The sequence below is a fragment of the Uloborus diversus genome, chromosome 5 (assembly GCF_026930045.1).
Source record: "Uloborus diversus isolate 005 chromosome 5, Udiv.v.3.1, whole genome shotgun sequence".
In the NCBI taxonomy this organism is placed as follows: Eukaryota; Metazoa; Arthropoda; class Arachnida; order Araneae; family Uloboridae; genus Uloborus; species Uloborus diversus.
In genome coordinates, this window is record NC_072735.1 from 87,177,001 (window position 1) to 87,200,081 (window position 23,081).

General features: G+C 33.8%; 1 protein-coding gene across 1 annotated transcript; it reads right to left on the bottom strand.

Annotated features, from left to right (window-relative positions):
- Window positions 1-1,017: 1,017 nt before the first annotated feature.
- LOC129222997 (uncharacterized) lies at window positions 1,018-5,625 on the bottom strand. Its single transcript, XM_054857561.1, has 2 exons — window positions 2,540-5,625; window positions 1,018-2,027 (listed from the first exon to the last, which is right to left on the bottom strand). The coding sequence occupies exons 1-2, from the start codon at window positions 3,489-3,491 to the stop codon at window positions 1,018-1,020; spliced, it is 1,962 nt and encodes a 653-aa protein (XP_054713536.1). The 5' UTR covers window positions 3,492-5,625.
- Between the last annotated feature and the right edge of the window lie 17,456 nt (window positions 5,626-23,081).

The window sequence follows — 23,081 nt, forward strand, 5'->3', positions numbered from 1 at the left end:
GTCATAATTCATTCATTTTTTTTTAATGAGGTTTTATTAGTTTTTGCATGAATGAAATGGCAGCAGTAACTACCTTCTGTACAACTGCAAAAGGAAACGACTAAACACTTTTGTGCTGATGTTAGAAGGTTTTATTTATTTACTAAGTTGCTAAGCAACTTTTTATTTAAACGCCCCCACCCCTCCGAAAAAAATTCTGAAACTGCACTGTAAAAGTTCTTAATGGTTTTTGCAACGAAAATATTTTCTACCCAGGTACTAAATGCCAGTTTTTAACGATAGCAAAGGTTTTTGAAAAAAAAAATTTGCTTTAAGAGTTCATTTACTGGACAGGCACCTATTACACTCCTATGTAAATTAATATCTTTAAGTCGTAAAGTTTATTTCAACCACAAGGCCAGGATTGCAATGAGAAATGACACACAACACAAACGTGTCTAGATACGTCATCCACTGTATACCAACTATTAAGCCTTCGCTTTTCTCAGCGACTAAAAATGTTTACTTGCCAATGTGTGCACAGTCAAATTAATTTTCAACATTAAATATTAGAAATTCTACTAACTCAGAAAAAAATTTTCGGCATTTATTTTTCATAAAACAGAAACGCTGTTCTACTAGTTGACTTTCATTTTTTAATCTTTCAATGAAAATAATTTTCAAATCTCTGCTATGTCCATAATATAGACGGTGTTGAGCAAAAATGAGACAACTCAACAAGCAGCACTTTGGAGTAAATTGAGTTTAAAGTTTAACATCAATGCCCAGTTTCATAGAAGTCGGTTGACAATTTTTTCATTAGATGACACAGAATAAAACATCTTTGCATCTTATAATTGTCAGTTTATCAAACAATGTGAAGGACATATTTTTAAAATTTATAATGAGTTGACTCATTTTTGTAAAACACCGTCCATATGTCGAATTTCCTTTTTTTCCTGGTAAAATGAATTAGCCACTTCAAAAAGAAGCACAAAATCCAACATTCCAAAAAAAAAGCATACTTTCACAATGCATTTAAATGGAGGTGCCAACTCCTTCAAACAAACGATTTAGCTTGTCGCAATAAATTTCCAACATTTCATTCGAGTTTGATTGATCAGCAGGAGGACACAAAAGCCTAAGAACAGAGGCATATTCAGATTCTTGAAATTTTGGACCCTCTTCAACAATTCTGCTCAGAATTTCTTCACAGCTCAGATGAAAGAGCTCGATATATTGTCTCGCTCTATCCAAAGTCTCTCCTCCAAAGACTCCTCTTGTCATGGTGATGTTACCCAAACAGCACTGGATTACGAAAATACTGCGACCCATTTGCAGCAAAATGGCGTCACTTATTTTGTGCAAATTCGTGATATTGTGAATCAAAATGGATGATATCAACTCGCCGAGACCTTCGAAAATGTATGTCAGTTTCTTCGCATCCAGAATGGGGAGCAAAATTTCATCCACTTTAAGTAATTCGTCAGATAGGCTCTTCACTGCGATACTGTATTCTTTGCTGTAATTTCTTTCGAGGTAGTTAGTCTGGTCAGAAAAGGGAAGCAGGTGGCGGAAACAATGAGCCCTAACTTCCAAGTGTAGTGCTACAAGACACATATCTTGAAAGTCTTCATACTCTTTCTTCAACTTCATCAGACCACCAACTGCGTATTCAGGGCAGACTTTCTCTTCAGCCTCTGTGAAGAAACATTCCGCGGCAGACGAGATCGTAGAGAGTGTGTCATTTACAAATTGAATCAAAACCGCGAATTTCTCCAATAACCAATCTAGGCTTTCTTCTAATAAAGCAATATTCAACAGTTTGTTGAAGTTAGTAATTATGTCCCATGAAGCCTGTTCTTCCGAGTTCAAGTTTCGAATGAGCAAATCGGATTCTTCCTTATTCCGGCGTCGAATATCTTCTGGTGCTTTAATGACATCATTGTTCTCAGCAAAGAGAAGATGCTTCCAATTTGAATAGGATTTCAACAGTCGTCTGATGTCTCGATCTTTTGCCCAAGAAATGCTAAGTATGTTCTGCTCTTCTTCGAACAAATTTTTGAAAGTTTTATGAATCAAGTTTTTGTAATCCAACATAATATAAAATATAAGTTGTACAAAATGCATGCAGTAGTCTGGTAGATAACGCATCCAAGTTTGCAGTTCTTTTAACTTATTACTCAAAATCAAAACACTTGTTAATAATTGATTTTCTGGGTACATCCCGAGCAACAATGGAAACGTTCCAAGCTTCTAAATTTGATAGTGCGCTTTCCAACATACGATTGACTTCAGAATTAATTTGATCCAGAAAGATATTTACACAATCAAGAATATATGTGTGTAAAGGACAATGTACATCAGGTTCGAGGTTGGTAACTTTTTCTATTTCTTTCACAAATTTTTTCAGCGGAGCAAAGAGGAAAATTATGTTTTTTAAACACGGGTGACACAATTTAACATTTCTAGTAACGTGGAACTTCACTCTGGTAGTCCCAACTATCATTACATGCTTCCAAAGAGCATTTTTTTATTTCATTTCCATGAAGGGAATTACTAAATTTGAACATAGATGGCAGTCTAATTTCTTTTTGTGGACTAGAGTCAAAAAGCTCTGCCAGTTCATTCATGTTCCGTGAATTAGCGAGAAAAGAAGCACTACGACCAAACGAACTGGTCGGCTCACGAGATTCCAAATAAAAGCTGACAAAATATTCGATGGCAGACTGAGCTTTAGAGTAAAAGTCAGCCATTTCGTAGGTTGATTCAGTAAGCTGTTCAACCTCGGACAATTTCTGCAAAACATTTAAAAACATCTTATGATTAGAAGACACTTGTCTAAAAATATTGAGTACAGCATTCAGAAGATCATACAAGACTAACTGCTGTTTCCAATTAGACAATTCTAAAACGTGTAGTTCAGAATGGCTCTCGATACTATCTTTCATGAACATAGAAGCTCTATTTGCTAAAGCCAAGAGTTCCTTCTGGCAATTTACCTTTAAAACGTCTACCGCATCTGGAATTTTCCCTAACATGTTAAGGCAATCCGATAATACAATAACACGACTATTATCAGCATTCATATTGAAGATGCATTCTGTTTCGGTGGTTCTACCCAATAAAGTATCAGCTGATTCCTCACGGGCAGAATCAGCAACTTTGTACGAACCCAGCCATTCATAAAATGGCTCAAGTTTACACGTATACAACTCTTTGAACAGCTCTTCCAGCAACACAGAATACAGCTTTTCTCCAAAATTACTCAATTCCTTTTTGAGTTCCTTCAAGGCATCAATATTTCCAAACTGGTCGTTCAGAAGTTTAAGGGACGAAACCAACACTTCTGTACAATGCAGTAGTTTTTCGTCCATGACATTCGAGTTCAACTCTTCAGGAACTTTCCTCAAGGAATCGATTTCTTCCAATAATCTATGGACGTACTTATGCTGCAGCGATTCTATCCACAATCTTCGAATGTCGTTTTGTCGGCATTGTAGAAAATGCATACAATTAGACAAACGTTCTTTCAGAGCATGGCATTTAGATTTAGAATCGGAAATGGTTTTGATTGCTCTTGCTCGTAATATCAAGTACGGTCGAAAAATCGCGATATTTCGCCTTCATTAATCGTTCTAAGTTGGCATCGGAAGCCTTAAACACCTCCTTTAAACGTTCTTTCGTTTTTTGTCTATCTCCATCACTTCTGCTAAGACACAAATCGGATATTATTGAAGAGCTGCGTTCTTCCATCGCAAACAGAATGGGATATTACTCTCCTTCGGTTTTCAAAATTTCAGCCTGCATAAATTAAAGCAACTTTAATTAGAAATGATCTCGTTTCATTTTCAAAGTGCTTACGTGCTCGACACAACATTTAAATTGTCCAATTAACGAGGCTCTTTCACAATTTAAGGTACCTTAAGTTAAAAGTGAAATGTCGCCTTGTTTCGAAGAATTTACTCAAAACGAATGATAAGCGCGCAGCGAACAAAAAGGCAACATCAAAACGTCGTGCTTTCCTGACCGCGAGACCCACATAGTTTTCTTTGACTTTAAGTTAACTATTCGTACGACAATTTTTTCAATGATTATGCAAGAAACAAGTGTTACCTCAAAAGTTGATTTTTTTTTTTTCTTGAGCTTCGTAAGGTACAGTAAAATATCAAAGAAATGAGAAACGGTATTTTGCAAGTTGTCAATTATTTGAATTTTCAATGATTTAGATCAATTGTCTCTTCTTTTTTTTTAAATCTATGATATAATAATTACAGAAGAAAATTTCAGAAATCACTAAGACTAATCACCTAAAACTCACTAGTTCTGCCCTTTTCTCAGTCAATACACCCTTTCTTCAGTTTTGTTTTATCGCTAGCATTTATATCTCTATTTCCTACATAAGCAGCGGTTGAAAGAATGTTTTCAACCTTTGGTTCAGCAGTTTAAGAAATCAATTAGAGACATAAAAGTATGCCAAAAAAGAATTTATGTTTAAATTTTTAAATAAATTAATAATATTTTTGATATTGTGTGACAGTAGATCGCTGAATAGCTTTATATCCGAAATATTTTCTTTCAACTCACTGGTATTTCACCCATCTACTTGGAACATCATTGGTTGAAAATTATTTGCATGCCAAACAAAAGATATTCTATTTTCAGATTTACGCTATCAAATGGGTATTTTGCAGCTCTATTTACAAAAGTGAAACTTATTTTTAAAACCCGATTTTTTTTTCCAATCTGATTTTAATCGAAAAAATGCAAATAAATATTTTTAAGGGCTGATTTTTTAAAAGGTTTTTTTTTTTCTTCATTTAACCTTCATTTGATTTTCATCTCATACACAATACTGCCGTGTGCAGGTAAAGGGCAGTAACTGCAAATTTTTCATCTTGCTTTTTTTTTTTTTTTTTTTTGTCATCTGTTGTACATTATCTTATTATACAAGCTCGCCTATTTGGTTTCCGCTGAAAAAAGGGCGCGAAAAAGACGTCTAATTCCAACATTTTCCTATTGTTAGTATTGAATCCAAAACGCGTTTCTCCAAATATATTTCGAAAACTCATTTATGCAGATACTGCCGTTTACCTGCACACGGCATTACCCCTCCCCCTTTTTTTTTTTTTTTTTACTTTTCTCTATTTGTCTGTATTTAAAGTGCTATAACACCATCTATATTAAATTTGATTCCAATTGCATGCATTTACATTAAAACTTGTTTTGCATAAATTATAAAGATTTATTTGTGCAGTGAGACTTGAAATGTGTTTTTCGACATTTTCAAAAACAGCAGCTATAAGTTTAGTTATTTTTACAAAAAAAAGTTTAGTTTCATAAAATTAATTTATATTTATAACCGGAGCTGCCAACTTTTGAAAAACTAAATTAGTAGCAGGGTTTTATGCTGTGGGCGGGGGGTTAAAACGGCATATTTAATTACGATTGCAATATACGCACTAATAATTTACGTTTAAACTCTGCACCTCAGAGCCAGACTGACGTAAGTCCAAAAAATGCGATTTTCCGTTTATTAGTGATGCAGTGTATGCCAAAGCCTATTCCGCCATGTAAGCTTAAATCGTAAGAAAAAAATAATAATAATAATAATAAATTTAAAAAAAAAAAAATCTTTTTAATTTTTTTACAATTTTAAAAGAGCGCGCGTCCCATCCTTTGCATGCGCGTCAGAAAAGTTTTTCCTCTCTCCTGTACAAGTAACACTTAGATTTGAAAAAAAACGCTAATAATGGATATTAAGTTTTTTTTTTAACATTATTGTGGCAAGATTATTTTACTTATTTTTAAACAGACATTTAGAATTTTGTTAGAAAAGCAATATTATCTAAATGATTATACTATGGATATTATCTGTAATGATTGAAAAACTTCCTGTGATTACATAATGTAAAAAAAAAAAAAAAACGAAAATTGTAGGTTTTGGACACGTTTTTGTATCGTTGTAGTTCAAGGCAGTTCGTAGGAACTACGATTTTTCCGTAGCAGTTGGCAGGTCTGTTTATAACCGAGACATAAATGACAAGCAAACTAAGCAGCCAACATAATAATGTGATCAGGCTCCTTGTAGTCTTCACAACAGTGCTGTGAAGTGAAGTTAGCTTTCCCACAACTACAGTTAAAATTTTATTACTATAAACCTAATATCGATAGAAACAGGGTTTTACGAACCAATTTATAATTTTCTTCACTTACTTCAGATGGATTACAAAATTTGAAAACATTCATGAACAATCTCGCAACGTAATCAATAAGAAATTTCTCGTCTAATATTGATTTTCTAGTAGAACGTCACCTTTTTCGTTACGCACTCATACAAGAATTAAAGTATAGTACTTGAATGTTTTTTTAACCCCGTAACTCATACGGCACGTCATAATAACAAGAACATAATTCTTAAATGAGTGATTGTTCATTTCAATCAATGAACTAACCAATAAAATAAAATATATACTAATAAGAAGTTTCCCAAATTTTACTGAAACGATTGAAAATTAAAATTTGAACCCAACTTCCAAACATTTTTCGAGCGATACCCATATTTTACAAACACATCTTCAATTTTTTCTTCCTCAGACGCAGGAAATCAGAGTAAAATCAAAATGCATTTCAATGCAGCTTGAAATTTTTAATTGGTAATCTTGCAACTGCCCCCTACATTCCATGTACTGAAAATATTTAGATACTGTATTACCTCTAACTTTACCTTTTTTTTTTTAAATTATTATTTTTATTCGTATAAAGGTGTACATATTTAGAAATGGCAGTTTTGTAGCCAAGAAAAAGCAATAATTCTGCTCAGAATATACAAAATTTTTATGCCGTATAACAAGATCGGTTTTTCAAGTTCATTTATATACACTCTCCGACAAAATAATTTGCGCACCACGAAAGATGAAATTATAATACAAAAGTGAGGACTCACGAGGAATGCGCCTTTTGGTACCACTAAATATGCAAATGAACAATAATTGATATTTAAAATGTTGCACTATTTCATGCTCATTCGCTGTTATTGAAGCCAAAATTCCCTGGTAAGTATGCTTCCTAATATGTGCTCTTTTGTGACCTAGCCCTTCAATCCAAAAGGAATTTCTAACTTTTTACGACCTCTCATCCAGGAGCAAATTTTAACCTACGACCCAGCTCCTCTTCCGTTGTCCGAATTCCAACTATCCGAGTCGCTTTCAGAATTTCATGAAAAAAAAATTTAAGATGAATTTTTGAAAAGAGTAGACTACGAATTTAGTGTAGGTGCGGCACAAATATCATTGTGATGATGAGTCACTGTGCAGAGTTGCCACAGGAAAATAGTAATAAAAGTAGCAAAAGTAGCCTAAAACCTAAAACTTTCTAAAAAGTTGCGCGAGAAATTTTGCAAAGTTGCAAAAAAAGTAGCATTCATATACGGTTAGATAAATGTAGTTTAAAAATAGTACAGTTCTAAAAACGACATGTTTTTGCAGATAGATGTAAATGCAAAAATAAATAATAAATAAATATTAAAAAAATAAATAAAAGAAATATATAAAAATTCAAAAAAAGGTGTTCTTTTTTTCTCGTGATTAGAATTAATTCCATTCAAATAGTGTTGTTGTTGTTCACAGTTCAATTTATCTTCCCATTTCATGCTCTATCTCTTTCTCCAAGATTTATACTACTTTCTGGTCAGAACCTAAACTATCTTAATCTGAATAGAAAGAAAAACCAACAAAAATAAAGCACAAATTGTCAGGAAAATACTGCAAATAGCTACTTCAAGGATTCATTAGAGGTCATTTATCAGTGCAAAAAAATCCTAAGGTCTAATGTTGCAATGACTGGCTTCTCTGTTGCAAAACCCAAAACCTCTAAAAGTACAGTTACTTTTGAAGAGTATTGACTGAATACTTTCGCCTGTAACTTGATTTACCAATTTAGTTTTCTTAAAATTTTTAAACTAAACTATTTTTAATTTCTGCCTTTTTTTGGTCCGCTTTCTTTAGCAACTCTTTGGATTTCCCGCTGGTATCAAGATAAAGCAGATATTAGCACTGATATAATTCGCGATGCGATCTGAGCGACTATAATGATGACTATTGCAAAGAAGAGACATTCACATTTTTATTTTCATTTTTTTGAAATTTAGCTTTTTACGGCACCTGCACAGAACCTTCTGGTTTGGTTCAATGTTATAACTCCTCCCTCAAATCATCTCCACATAGAGATTCGCAAACGGAAACGGTTTGAGAAAGGAGTTTTGACGTTCAATCTGAAACGGAATGCTACCGATTTTTTATTTCGGCAATATAGGGCCCTTAATCATAATCTTAATTCATGCTTCGAATTGTGAAAGCGATCAGAAACAGGATGCAAATATTACAGAACTTAGGCAAAATTGAAACAAACCCAGCGATTCAGCAGTTTATGTAGTGAATGATCGCGCTCAAAACGGTCATGAAATTTTCAACACTAATTTTAAATTTAGGTTTTAGTGAACGTTCAAAACAAAAAATATATTTATTTGACTTAACAAAGCTTAGTACGCATTGAAAAGGGTTAAATATGCAAAAATGACGCAAAAAGATATTGTTTTTGAAAGTAGAAAACCCTAGAAGCATGAAAATTGCAAATAAATGAACTCTGTCATTTTCATTTTACAAGGGTATTTATAGCATGATCATTAGAATTTTGGCTCTTGTTTGAAAAAATCTTTTTTTTTAGGAAAATATTTACAAATTTCCTGCACTAATAGTGTATTTGCAAAACATAAGAATTTTCAGACGATTCCATGGTTTCCCAGTTTAGTCACCACTCTAAGGACACTACTGCTGCACTGATTCAACATACAAACACCATCATGTACAGAAGCATTGTAAAACGATTTTATCCAGAAAATAAAGATACATTTCCTCTTACAACTGTTTCGTTTTCAATATTATCTTAAAAAATCGAACACAAGAATTTTTTAATTCAGTTCAAATTAAATTTGCGGCTTGACTTAAGCAATTATAGAATTCATCTGCAATAATACATGGGGGGGGGGGGGGTAATGCGATCAAGAAATCTGGCAATTTAAGAACATGTCAGTTTCAGCACGTAAGCACATATTGTCGCACGCAAGGCGCAAAACAAAACAGCGCACTGATAATTTCAAACTACTTCATGCAAGGCAGACGAAAACAAAACAAAATTGTTCTTTCCACTAAGAAATTGGTCAAGATAAACAATTTTTCATGCTAACATGCATTAAAATCTTGCAAGTAGTACTAGAAGCAAAAAGAGAAAAAATATGACTGCTTACTTTCAAACCAAGTCCTTTGCATTGTCCACTAAAGTTGGGAAAATTCCAAAAGAATCGCAATCCGGATATTATATACAACAAAACATCAGTGAGATATTTCCCGTGATTTGTTACGTTCGTTACCTTGGATCTTTCAACGCATAGTGTTGCCAAACAAAATATTACAAAATCCGATAACTTAAATGATTAATGGAACAATTTAAAAAGAAACCTGGAAAAAAATCCGAATTTATTTAAATAATTACTATACCTTCTACCCATTTAAATTCTCTTTATCAACTTTATTTATGACATCGATGATTTACGATTTTTACCTGAAGTGGAAACGAAACTAAGAATTATTCAGACCTAGAACACCGATATTTTGAAAATAACTTATTCACTATTAACTAGAGACGTACTGAGTACTCGGTAACTACTCGGTACTCGGCCTACTCGGCCAATTTGCCGAGTACTCGGTACTCGGCCAAATTCTGATCAGATACTCGGCCAATACCGAGTAGTAGCAAAATATTGAATACTGTCCAAGACAGATACTAAAATTCATAAAAAGAAGAGCAAGCATTATATTCTGCAATCATTTACAATTAAAATTTATAAGTCAAATTTAAATTTTGAGAATAATGAAGTTTGTAATGCTTCAATGGAATAAATCTTTATTTTGATGTCCCCAAAGTAAATAAAACTTATTTATTAAAAATTATGCAAAAAAGGTAAGTATAGAAAATATGGAATTTTTATATTAAAAATGGATTTTTGCTACAAACAAAAATTAGTTATAAAAAATATAAAAATACCTTTGCTTAAAAAATAAAAGGAAATACAACAACGTTAAAAGCACAGTGCAAGAACACTGCAGACACCTGTTTTGGCGTTACAAGGAATTCCTTTTTCAATGCACAAAATGGGAGCTCGTGGATTTAAAGGCATCCGACAAAAGTCGGATTTTTTGGTCGAATGTCTTTACATGCTTTAGCTCTCATGTTATTCACTGAAAAAGACGTTCTTTGTAACGGGAGGGAGGGGGGCAGAAACACGTGTCTGCAGTGTTCCTGCACATTTGTTTTATCTGCTTTTAAAAATTATTTATGTTTGGCGGACTAGAACTATAATTGATTGGTACACAGTGAAACCCCTCCTAAAGGGCACCCCTCAAACGCGGACACCCCTCTTATGCAGACAATTTTTGATTCCCCAGTTCCAACGCAAATAACATTTTAAACCCCTGTCCTACGGACACCTCTCTATTGCGGACAAAAAAAAAAATGTCCTGTTTGTGTCCGCATTAGAGGGATTTTACTGTAATTTGTTTTAATTCCAACTTGATTAATCATACCTTTTATTTATTTATTTTTAATTTTAAAAATAAATTTTTGTAACATTGTTGACACAAACAAAATTGTTCATGTAATGTGTAACTAAATTTCAGCAGGAATTTAGTTTTAAAAACTATTATATGGACAAGGAGGTCTATACTACTATTCCAATAAGTTCAAAATTCATCACATGATCAAAACATAATTGGTACTTGGTAACTCGGCAGAGTAGTGAAAGACCGAGTAGCCCAGTCAATAAAGGTTTCGTGTCGCAACTAATTAGGGGAAAGATGAATTTTTGCAGGTTGTTAGTACATAAAGTATACACTAAAAAAATACAAAGTCCCGACCCCCACCCCCTCCGAAGCATTGCAATAGCGGTATTATGATTATACGCTTTTTGTGTCGCAACTAATTAGGGGAAAGCTGAATTTTGGCAGGATGTTAGTACATAATGTATTCCTTAAAAAAAGTACAAAGTCCCGACCCCCAACACTCTTTCTCTTTCCCCTACCTCCCCCCCCCCTCCGATACACTGCAAGAACAGTACTATGATTGTACGCTTTTCGTGTCACTACTAATTAAGAGAAAGCTGATTTTTGGCAGGATGTTAGTACGTAATGTATTCTTTAAAAAAGTACAAAGTCCCGACCCCCCCACCACTCTTGATCCCCCCCCCTCACCCCTCTGAAACACAGCACGAACAGTACTATGATTGTACGATTTTCGTGTCGCAACTAATTAAGAGAAAGCTGAATTTTGGCAGGATGTTAGTACGTAATGTATTCTTTAAAAAAGTACAAAGCGCCGATCCCGACCCCTCTTGCTTTCCTCCCCACCCCCTCCGAAACATTGCAAGAGCAGTACTATGATAATGCGCTTTTCGTGTCGCAACTAATTTAGAGAAAGCGGATGTTTTTCAAGATGTTAGTACAAAAAGTATGCAATAAAATAAGACAAAGTCCCGACCCGCACCCCTCTTTCTCCCCCCCCCCTTCCGAAACATAGCAAGCGCAGAGTACTATGATTATACACTTTTCGTGTCCCAACTAATTTGGGGAAAGCTGATTTTTTTTTTTTTTTCAAGATGTTGGTATATTAAGTATATACTAGAAAAACACAAAGCCCCCTACCCCTATTGCTTCCCCCCTCCCACGCGTCCCGTCCGAAACATTGCAATTGCAAAATTATGATTATACGCTTACAGCTCGAAAACTAATGATGATACCAGAGTATTCCTTTTTTTATTTCACTTCTTACAATATTATAAACCAGTGGTGCCCAATCTACGTCCCACGGGTCACATCCAGGGCATGAAAATGATCAGTGTGAACCGTTGTTTTGTGAAATGTTACAACTCAAGGACTATGTAGCAACTGGTTTCTGAAAAACAGGTTGCATTCAAAAAAAAAGACATAAAAGTTATTATAACTACAATTTTTCTTTTATAAGGGGTCATTCAACAGTTTGTTGGCTTGGTCTGAAATATTGTTACAATGCGTTCCACTAGTGTCCACACATAGACGTACAATCGAACCCAGTTTTACGACAGCTACAGTTTGTAACACAATGTTTTACAGTTGCAAGATATTAGTAGGAGAATTTCACTTGGAGAAGAGATGTAATATTCATGATGTTAGGAATCAGTCTGTTGCTTGAAATATATTTCCAAACCCATTTTTTCTGCTGGAAGTTTAAAACCTAACCAAGTTGGAATAAAAGTTTGAAAAGCAAGCAATCACAAAAATGTCCCTAAAGTCCACATTTGATTTATCAAAACTTCCACCAACTTCAGACGTCACTCGTCAACATCTTTTTAAGGTTTCCACCAGAGTTTTTAGGGTCAGTACCAGATTCAAACTTGGTCAGGTTTTAAACTTCCCCCAGAAGAGTGGGGTTGGCATTATACTTCATGCAACAGACTGATTCCTAAGTTCATGAAGATTACCTCTGCTTCAAGTGAGTTTCTGCAATCAGTATCTCGCAATTGAAAAGATTATGTGATTTAAACTGTATCTGTCGTAAAGCTAGGTTCGATTGCACGTCTATGTGTGGACACTGTAGTGGAATGCACTGTAACAATATTTCCGACCAAACCAACGAAGTATTAGAAGATGGCCCCTTATATAAGACTTAAAAATAAAAACCAAAAGTAATGTTAAACGTTAATAATATCCGCTGCGAGAAAATAATCAGTTCAAACATACTATTAATGATTTATTTAAAGCTTAAATAGTTAGCCAAGCATTAACATTATTTTATAGACTATCGCCGACACAAACGAATTATAAACTTTTGTAACAAATAATTCCATTATGTTAGTAAAAACTTTAAGTGAACGTCATTACATTGTTGATCCATTTCAAGAAAATGACTTTTATCATATTATTATCTATAAATTTTGTTCAAACATTTCTTTCCAAGACGTAATGATAAAAGCTATTAATTTGTTGCAGTTACTTTTTGGTTTTTGTTGTGAGATTTCTGCAAATGATTAAGTTGGTAAAATGGTAAAACTGAGCTATCTACATAAAAAGTGTATGTTTCATAATTTGTGTATAACAGTGGTCCCCAACAATGTTTTCAGAAACTAATTTCTAAATATTTGGCTAACAATTTGTAACATTGTCATTAATGACATTTGTGTCTTCGAGTTGTAAAACATTTCACAAAATAACGGGCAACACAGATCAGCTTTGCGGGCCGGATACGGCACATGGGCCTTAGGCTGGACACCACTGGTTTATAATATTATTAGAAGTGAAATAAAAAAAGGAAAAAACCGGTAACATCATAAATTTTCAAGCTGTACGGGTATAATCATAGTACTGAACTGATTAGTGTGCAATGTTTCGGAAGGATGGGGGAGCAGCAAGAGGGGTTGGGGTCGGGACTGTCTAGGTTTTAGTATACACTGTATGTACTAACATCATGCAAAAATTCAGCTTTCTCTTATTTAGCTGCGAAAAGAAAAGCGAATAATCATAGTACTACTCTTGATGGTCTAATTGTTTCAGAGAGAGGGGGACCAAGAGGGGTAGGAGTCGGGGCTTTGTATTTTTTTAGTGTTTTCTTTATTTACTATCGTCCTGCCAAAATTCAGCTTTCCTCTAATTAGTTGCGACACAAAACGCGTATAATCATGGTACAGCTATTGTAATGCTTCGGAGGGGGTGGGGGGAAAGCAAGAGGGGTGGGGTTCGGGACTTCGTGGCTTTTTAGTGTATACTTTATGTACTAACATCCTGCCAAAATTCAGCTTTCCCGTAATTAGTTGCGACACGAAAAACGTATAATCATAGTACTGCTCTTGCAATGTTTCGGAGGGGGGTGAGGGAGAAAGCAAGAGGGGTGGGGGTTGGGACTTTGTGGCTTTTTAGTGTGTACCTTATGTACAAACATCCTGCCAAAATTCAGCTTTCCCTTAATTAGTTGCGACACGAAAAACGTAAAATCATAGTACTGCTCGTGCAATGTTTCGAAGGGGGGTGGGGGAGAAAGCAAGAGGGGTGGGGGTCGTGACTTAGTATTTTTTTAGTGCATACTTTATTTGCTTACATCCTGCAAAAATTCAGCTTTCCCTAAATTAGTTGCGACAAAGCCTATTTTTTTACCTTCATTGACTGGGCTAGAGGTAACTCGGCCGAGTAGTGAAAGGCTGAGTACTCGGTACTCGGCTACTCGGCCAAAGTGCTACTCGGTACGTCTCTACTATTAACAGTTTTGACGAAAACATTATTCCCCACTTCTAAATTTAGGCTACAAATTCCAAATTGTAACAATTGATCGTTTAACTTAAATACATCCATCATTTGTATTTTCAATTCAAATAAACTATAGAGACACTGCTTTCTCTGGCCAATGGCTGCTGAAAGAGGAAAAATCAAGGTCTGTCCATTGAGACATCTACCTTGTACGAGCAAAATTGAAATGCTTTACATATTTGGTAGAGACGTACCGAGTAGCACTTTTGCCGAGTAGCCGAGTACCGAGTACTCGGCCTTTCATTACTCGACCGAGTACCGAGTTCCAATTATGTTTTAAGAAAAACTACCGAGACCAGGGTTGGCAAGTTTCTGCCGAGGCGATTAAAACCACTGGTAGAAACCGATTAAAACCGGCATGGCAAAAACCACTTTCTGCCACATTTGCGGCAAAAACTGGCAAAAACTCACAAAATAGAAAAAATTAAATTATTGACATGCAATAGAAAGTGCATGGAAAAAAAAATTATTAACCAAAGCACAATTTAATTACGATATTATTACAATTTAAAATCAAACGTTACATTGTTTGGACCCTGCAGTTGCTTCTTAGAAAAAGTGGTTTCTAAAATCTAAACAGTTTCTCAATCTAATATATACAAATGAGAAACTTAAGAACATTCCTGCAACAGAAGAGCTAGCAGGCAATGCATGAAGAAACAAGCAATGGAGAATGATGAGACAATGGTTCGTGAAACTTTCATCTATTGTATATTTTTTTTAACTGGTCCACAATGTAGTAACTGGGGCAGTGGGAGAAATTCAACTGGAAAAATAAGTTTCGAGAAATAGAGTCAATTTGTTTTGCAAAGCTGTGATATTAGGTACAAAATCTATGTTAATATTGGCAAGTAAAATTCTGGCGGTTTCTTCTTGAAGCACGTGATAATTTCGATCACAAACAATTTAGATGAAGCATATAAGTGAGCAAATTAAAATCAGAAAAACCTTTTAATTTTGTATGTCGCTCCTCTTTCCTGAGCACCTATATGATTTTTCGTCCTTTGCTAGTTAATCTAAACATTACGAGTATCTGCAATTGAAAAGTTGCCTTCTCGAACTAAATCAAGGGCATTAGCATAGGATTTTATTTTTTTAAACGATGAAATGAAGTTTAATTTTTTAGTTTACTTAAACGAATATCATTTAGCAATCACTTAAGTAATTAAAGATGCTTTTAAGTTTTTGCAAGTTTCTGCTGGTTTTTACCGGTTATACCAGTTTTTGTCGGCAGAAAGCCAACCCTGACCGAGACACCCGTGACGAATTTTGAACTCATTAGAATAGTAGTATACACCTCCATGTCCAACTAATAGTTTTTAAAACAAAACTGCAGCTGAAATTTTATTATGCATTATTTAAAAGATTTTGTTTGTGTCAATAATCTTACAAATAAGTTATTTTTTAAATTAAAAATAAACAAATACATAAAAGGTAGGATTGATCAAGTTGGACAAATTATATCAATATATACTTCTAGTCCGCCAAACGTAAATAATTTTTAAAAGCTAATGAAAAAACGTTAAAAGCACAAATGTCAGGAGCGCTGCAGGCACGTGTTTCTGCATTACAAGGAACATCTTTTTCAGTGCATAAAATGTGAGCTAATGAATATAAAAAAATCCGACTTTTGTCAGATGTCTTTAAATCCATAGGCTCACATTTTGTGCATTGTAAAAAGCATTCCTTCTAATGCCAAAACACGTGTTTTTATGCTTTTCATACATAATTTTGTTTGTGGCAAAAATCCATTTAATAATATAAAAATTTCATATTTCTGTAATTACCTTTTTTGGCCCATTTTTAATAAATAAGTTTCATTAATTTTTGGGGCATTAAAATATGAGATTTACTCCATTGTAGCATAACAAACTTCATTATTCTCAAAATTTGAATTTGACTTGTAAATTTAAATTGTAAATGATTGCAGTATATTACATGCTTGCAATTTTTTATTAATTGTAAAATCTGCTTTGAACAATATTCAATTTTTTACAACTACTCGGTATTGGCCGAGTATCTAATCAAAATTTGGCCGAGTACCGAGTAGTTACCGAGTACTCGGTACGTCTCTAATATTTGGCTACTTCCTTAGACACAGTCAGGTGTCGCATTCAAGCTCTACTGCAAACTATTCATTGTGGATTTTGATTGGAACAAATTTGCTTTTCCATGTTCTAATTAATGACTTCGGAGTGAGAGCTCAGGGATGTGCCGACCAAAACTAGCTTTTGGAGCAATCTTGGGAGCAGGAAAATGGTGAGTTTGAAGCAACTTGGAGCAGTAATCCGGTGAATTTGGATCGGCCTGGAGCAGTAAAATTGTAAATTTGGAGCAGCTTGTAGCAGCAAAAATTTAAATTTTGCATCAATTTGGAGCAACTATGTAAATTTACACACAGAAACATGTGTGATATGATAAAATAACAAAAAAGAAGATTAAGGATGCAAAACCATCATAACTCCAACTATTAATTGAAGCTCTCTTGATTCCATTTATTATTAATACAAAAATAACAAGTTAAAATTCAAACGTCTGAAACATTACCACTTTGGTTTAATAATAACTCAAATAAAATGTTTCAATGTTTAATGAGACTTAAAACGTAGCTCATTGTTCATTTACATCCACAAATACATGAAAAATATAATTTATTCTTCGGTTCTTGTATATTTCCATAGTAAATGGTAGAACAGCAACGAAACGATGTCAAAAATAGTGACTGAAAATACATCGTTTTCTTTACATACAATTTCAGTTTTTATGTTATTGGTACAACGGAAACATTGTACAATGATTTCGCCATCCTCTTCATTGACAGTAATTGTGATCAGCGTTCACCAATTACCACTTTTTAAAATTCACAATTACCCCAAATTTTCGAAATGAAGGGATAGTTGCGAATCTGCAATTAAAATGCTAAAATTAAGAAAAACGGGAAAAACAAATATCTGAGCAAGTCGGTCACTTCAAAAGAAGCAGGTTTACGCACTTATTACTATAAAATTGAAACACATTTGTTTTAACTTTTTAATTTATCCAATGCGTTGTCAAATCGAAGTATGTACTAGAAGGAAAAAATTTGTTTTTGTTTTTCAGTATATAAATATGTATACTAAATTTAATATCATACTAAAAAAAATTATACACTTAGTTGGTTTTCATAATATTATTGTAAATATTAAAGTTTCATTCATAATTCCCCCAATTCACAATTACCCCAGTCAACTCTACTTAATAATTGTTTTTTTAACTGTTCCTTACAGTTTTTTACTCTCCTGTTCAAAAAAAAAAAAAAAAATGCTCCTTTCCAAACCTCAAAGTTCGCGTGCAGTAACAAAATCAAAAGCAGAAATCTTGCGTATTTACAAGCTCCATTTACTTACACTACACAAGAGGTACTTTGTATATTTACAGCAATCAGTATATCAGTGTTTCCCAACAACTGATAAATGGACCGACAGTCATAAACGATTCGACACACCCAATCAGGGTCGACGAGAGAAAATGTCCGTCTAGTCGGAAACTAAGGGTCCGATCCTAGGGAAACGACAAGGAGAAGTGAAGTAGATAAATCTTGGGGGAGAAGGGACCAGTGACCAAACTGACAAGGGCATTGGCTCTCGGCTGCCCTGCAATCATTTCCTGGTTTCGTACATGTAACTTTTAAAAGCAGTTTACAATTATTCTAAAACTTTTTGATGTGGTGTCGATTACTGTGAATATTTTAAAATCGATATGGACAAAATATTAAACTATGATTCGCAAAATTTAGGTTAGAATAATATTATGAGTTGGAGGACTTCCCCTCTTAAACATTCACTATCATGAAATATATACAAAGTAAAGATGAACAAGAAACAGAAAAAGGGCTCCTGCTCCACGGAATAAAATTCTTCCCGGAAGAAGGCAGAAATCGATAATTATTCAGGAAAGCGCGCGAATTTTTACCTCCCAAGAAAAAGATCCAGACGGTCAGTGATCTCGGAGATGATAAAGAATGTCTGGGAGGAAAAAGAAAACGAATTTCCCGGGTTTATATCAACGAAATTGCTGGATTCTCCTACACATTCTCTGAGGAAGGTGACATTCTAATGTGGAAAGAACAAGGAATTGTACAGAAGCTTTCCGTTTTTTCCTCTTTTATTAATAATTGACTATAATTCATGCCTGCTTTCCCAAATTAAACTAGAAAATTCCCTTCCCAAAGGAATTGTAATTTCTCCTATTTTAATAATTCCAAAAATATTCCGAGAACTGAATCTCCTACCAACGTGTTTGAGAACATTTACCACTCAATGGAAGAAAATAGCTGAACAGAAAGGCAACCCTAAACATACCTAACGTATTTCCCCGAAAATATGACCCAATCGAAAAATAAACCCTAGTATGATTTTTTGGGGGAACTAACTGCTTGTGTAACTGATTTAAAAAAAATTGGTTATAAATTTGATTTATACGTTTGGGTAGGAAATCGTATGTAAGTATGGCCAATTATTTTTTACTTTTTAGTTCCTCTTTGTTTTTTAAAGCCGTTTCTTTTTTTATTTCAAAATAATTTATTACACGAGAAGTGCACCTCATATTTAAATGGTTGCAGCGGGCCAGAATACATATATATATGTTTTTAATTGCGCTAGATAACATGGGAAAATATGGAAAAGAAAAAAAAGTTACAAATCAAGAATTGTTATCATTCCAAGATGCTTATTTTATATTTAAAACTAGTGGTACCCACACGGCTTTGCCCGTAGTAGAAAATTAAAAGGTCATTTGGTTAGCCTGTATATTTACAAATAATATGGTGAATTTCTCGCTAATTGTTACGATTTCACGTTATAATAACTTGGTAATTTACTCGCCCATCTTATGATAATTTTCTCGGGGAAATGTTCTTAAAATTGGAATAGAAAAAGAACAAAATCGAATTTTCAAAAAATCGCTTCGAGGTGCACACCTCTATGCTACAAAGTAACTTTGTGCCAAATTTCATAAAAATCAACCGAACAGTCTAGGTGCTATGTGCGTCACAGAGATCCTGAGCGATATCCAGACAGAGAGACTTTCAGCTTCATTATTAGTAAAGATTTAAAAATATATAAAAAAAAAAAAAAAGGTTGAATCTGGGTTTAAGAAACCGATATTTGAGCATTTGTCTCCAAATTAAAGGAGTAGGGTAATAGAGACAAATCGTGATTTTCGTTTTGTAAAATGTAACAAACCAACGGGCCCCATTAGTCAGCCTCACGGGTCGGATGTGGTCCGCGGGCCGTAAGTTGGGCACCACTAGCTGATTTAGTAGACACTAACTTCCGTTTAAATTTCGTTTTTCATCGGGCAAAAGTATATTTATGATTCAAACTATAACTTATAAAAAGTATGCGTGGTTTTAATTTTTTACGTTCTTTAACTTTTGTTAAAGTAAGATTTACATTTCCCTGCGCAGTAAAGGTTCATGCAGATCCATACCGCGGTCCGGTGGTGACCACTGTACATAGCGTGCAATATACAAATCATTTTTAACTCTCAGAACATGCTCTGAGAGAAACATCAGCAGAACACAATCAGAAAAAAATGCAATACCGCTACAAGTTGCTACGCATAATTAAAATCTCATGCGAAATACAAAATGTTATCAGCATGCACAAGGCAAGTAAACACTTTTGTGTGTTTCAGTGATTATTGAACGCCTATGGTTAAAAACAGTCCGAAATACAGTATTTACCAAATTTATAGTATGACTATAATTTTTCCTTCCTATTCCCTGACTTTTTTCCTCCTAGGTAAAAATTTTCTTTAAAAAAAACGGCTGTCAACTTAATGCAAATATATGGGATTGTAGTCATTTTTATCTAATAGTGAAATCCCAATTAGCGGTGGCAGAGTTCGATGCTCTTTCGAAATAAATTATTATGCTAAATACGAATTTTCAGAAAACTTCTTATCCTCAAGAGAACGGGACACGTGCTTTGGTTTTGTACTATACGCCTCGTTAAAATTGATGCATTAGTGTTAATTAGAAACTTTTTTAAAACCTTTTCTTTAAAAGAGAAGTATCTGTTTCAAATTCACATGTACATAATTTGTTCAGCTATTTACAGGGAAAGTGAAAGCAGTATTTTTCATCCTTGTAAGCGTCTGGAAACTAGTTCAAGAAAACAGTTCTAAGAAATAGTTACAACAGGTACAGATTTCAAGACGAAATAGTCAGGAAATTACACGATCAAAAACAGTAACTTCAGAGACATACACTAGGATAAAACACTTTAGTACAAAACTACTCATCCAAAAAAAAATATATATCATTAATTCCTTGAAATTCATCAGAGACTTTCATTTGATGAATGTTTAAGCACTTTTCAAGTTCTACACCCTAAATCTAAATAACTTTCCAGAATGGGCGCCACTAAAGTGCCAATTTAACATACGAGTATAGAATGGGGTTGTTTCCTTCAGTCAAAAGTACTACTTTTATTCACTGAAATTGATAGAATGAGTAAGAAAAATAACATGGACCCAGAAAATACTTTCATTTTCCCCAACAGTTTTTTTTTTTTACTTATTTTTTTTAAATGTCCGATTTCGAAAACAAGGCGTGGTCTTTATGACGTCACAAATGATGCAATTTGGCGCATCTTTCTACAGCGTTTCCACGTTATAATAATCAAGAAGCTAATTAAATATTGCGCTCTACGCTTGCTATAAACCATATCGTTGCCAATACACGTGAGTCAAGATGCGAATTAAATATTTTGCTCTGTGAATGGCAACATTGAATGGCATTTCATCATTTGTGATGTCACACGACAGAAGCGTAAACAGTGAAAGCGCACCGATTTAAGTAGTTTTTTAAAAATATTAAACTTAATAAATTATTTAAAAAATGGTCCGATCCTATGTTTTTAAGCATGCTCTTTCAGAAAAAAATACTTTTAAAATTTTGGAAACGGACCCATTGCCAGTGAACTGATTGTTTTACCAATTGAGCTCCTCAACCAACTGTCACAATCCATATCCAAACACTGGTGATCTGAGTGAATGATGTTTTTGTTTTGTTTGTTTGTTCATTTATCTACTTTTAAGAGCAAATATCAATATCTATAAATTGATTTTTAATGTCCGCTAATGTATGAACGATTTTAACGATTAAAACATTTTTTTACACTATCAACAATTTAAACCCTAAATTTATGAAGAAAATATTACACAACTACTACAATATTGCCGTGGATGGGTAAACGGCAGTACAGCATTACCTTAAAAATCCAGACTAATAGGGGGTCCGCCAGAATTAATGAAAGAACGGATTGAACAAAATAACTTATAAATTGAGCCAAGTTGCATTCACAGACTACGGTACACAACAAAAATTGTAGTATTTTGAATTCAAGAGAATGAAATATAAAACTGCATAAGGGAAAATTAAGTATAGGATGTACATACATTATTTTACAGGCCTACAAAAATACATTTGGAATTATCATGCATGAATATTTTTGTTGTACAAATATTTTAATAAAAAATGCCTTAATTAAAAATTATAGTAACTGTTCAACTCAAATAAATATGTATTACAATGAACCTAAAACGATTCCTCCCACCCCTTTTCTTTTTTGGAATAAGGAACGACCTAAAAGTACCTACATTTTATTAGGCTTTATACAATCAATATCTCTTTACAACCTAGGAGGTCTGAAAATGTCATCTTGAAACAAATCAACTTACAAAAATATTATTACTTAGGTAATAAATAAAATATTATCCTCATTTGAGTTGTTCAACTGCATTTCATAGAAATTAAAAATCGAAAACAAATAAACAAAATTGATTATAAAGTGAGAAATGAGTGAAAACAAGGATGCAGATTTATGAATCCTTTTTAACTGCCACTGCAATGGAAAAAAATTCAAAAACAAGTGAAAGCAATAAGTATTCAAAAAATTAAATCTGGGGCAAACTTTTAAAAATTAATACATTTATTTAAAACTATAAATGAAAATGCTTCAAGTGTATTAAAAAATAAAAGTATGCTTATTAAAGGGGATTTGCCGGCTGAACTGTCCCTCTCTCTCCCCTCATTACAACTTAACAGAAGACGCACAGAAATATTTTTCTGTAATACAATTCATGGTGGTAGTGTCACCCCCCCCCCCCCCGTAAACAAGATTTTGATCGGATTAATAAATTATCAACCTTCACCGTGAGAAAACATGGATTTATTTTTTAACATCTAATTCTAAATGTGAATTTGGTTCGAACAAACTTGAAATACATGCAGTATATACACCGACAGCCTGGGAGTTTGAAATGCTTGAAAGTAAAATAAATGGCTCAGAAAAAAGTGCAAATTTAGCGCACATTCTGCCAAAATGGATATTGAAGCACTTCCATGATATCACCGGCAAACTTCAATTACCTTCACAGGTTTTCTGAATAAATTGATTTAATTTTCTCGATTAATCAAAGTTTTCCAGAACAGCAGAACTCCTTTTGTAAACCGCAATGATTTGATTTTATTCAGCAGTTTTTTAACTCATAAAATGCAAAAAAAAAAGTAATGAAGCAAAATATTTCTCACACTTCGACTGGATGCTACGTTTATTTACCCAGACTGATTTCGTTTGCTATTAAACTTATATTCAAATCAAAATGAAGAGGTAAACGCTAGGAATTACTTCATTATAGAATGTAAATCACATCGTTCATTCACAAATATCC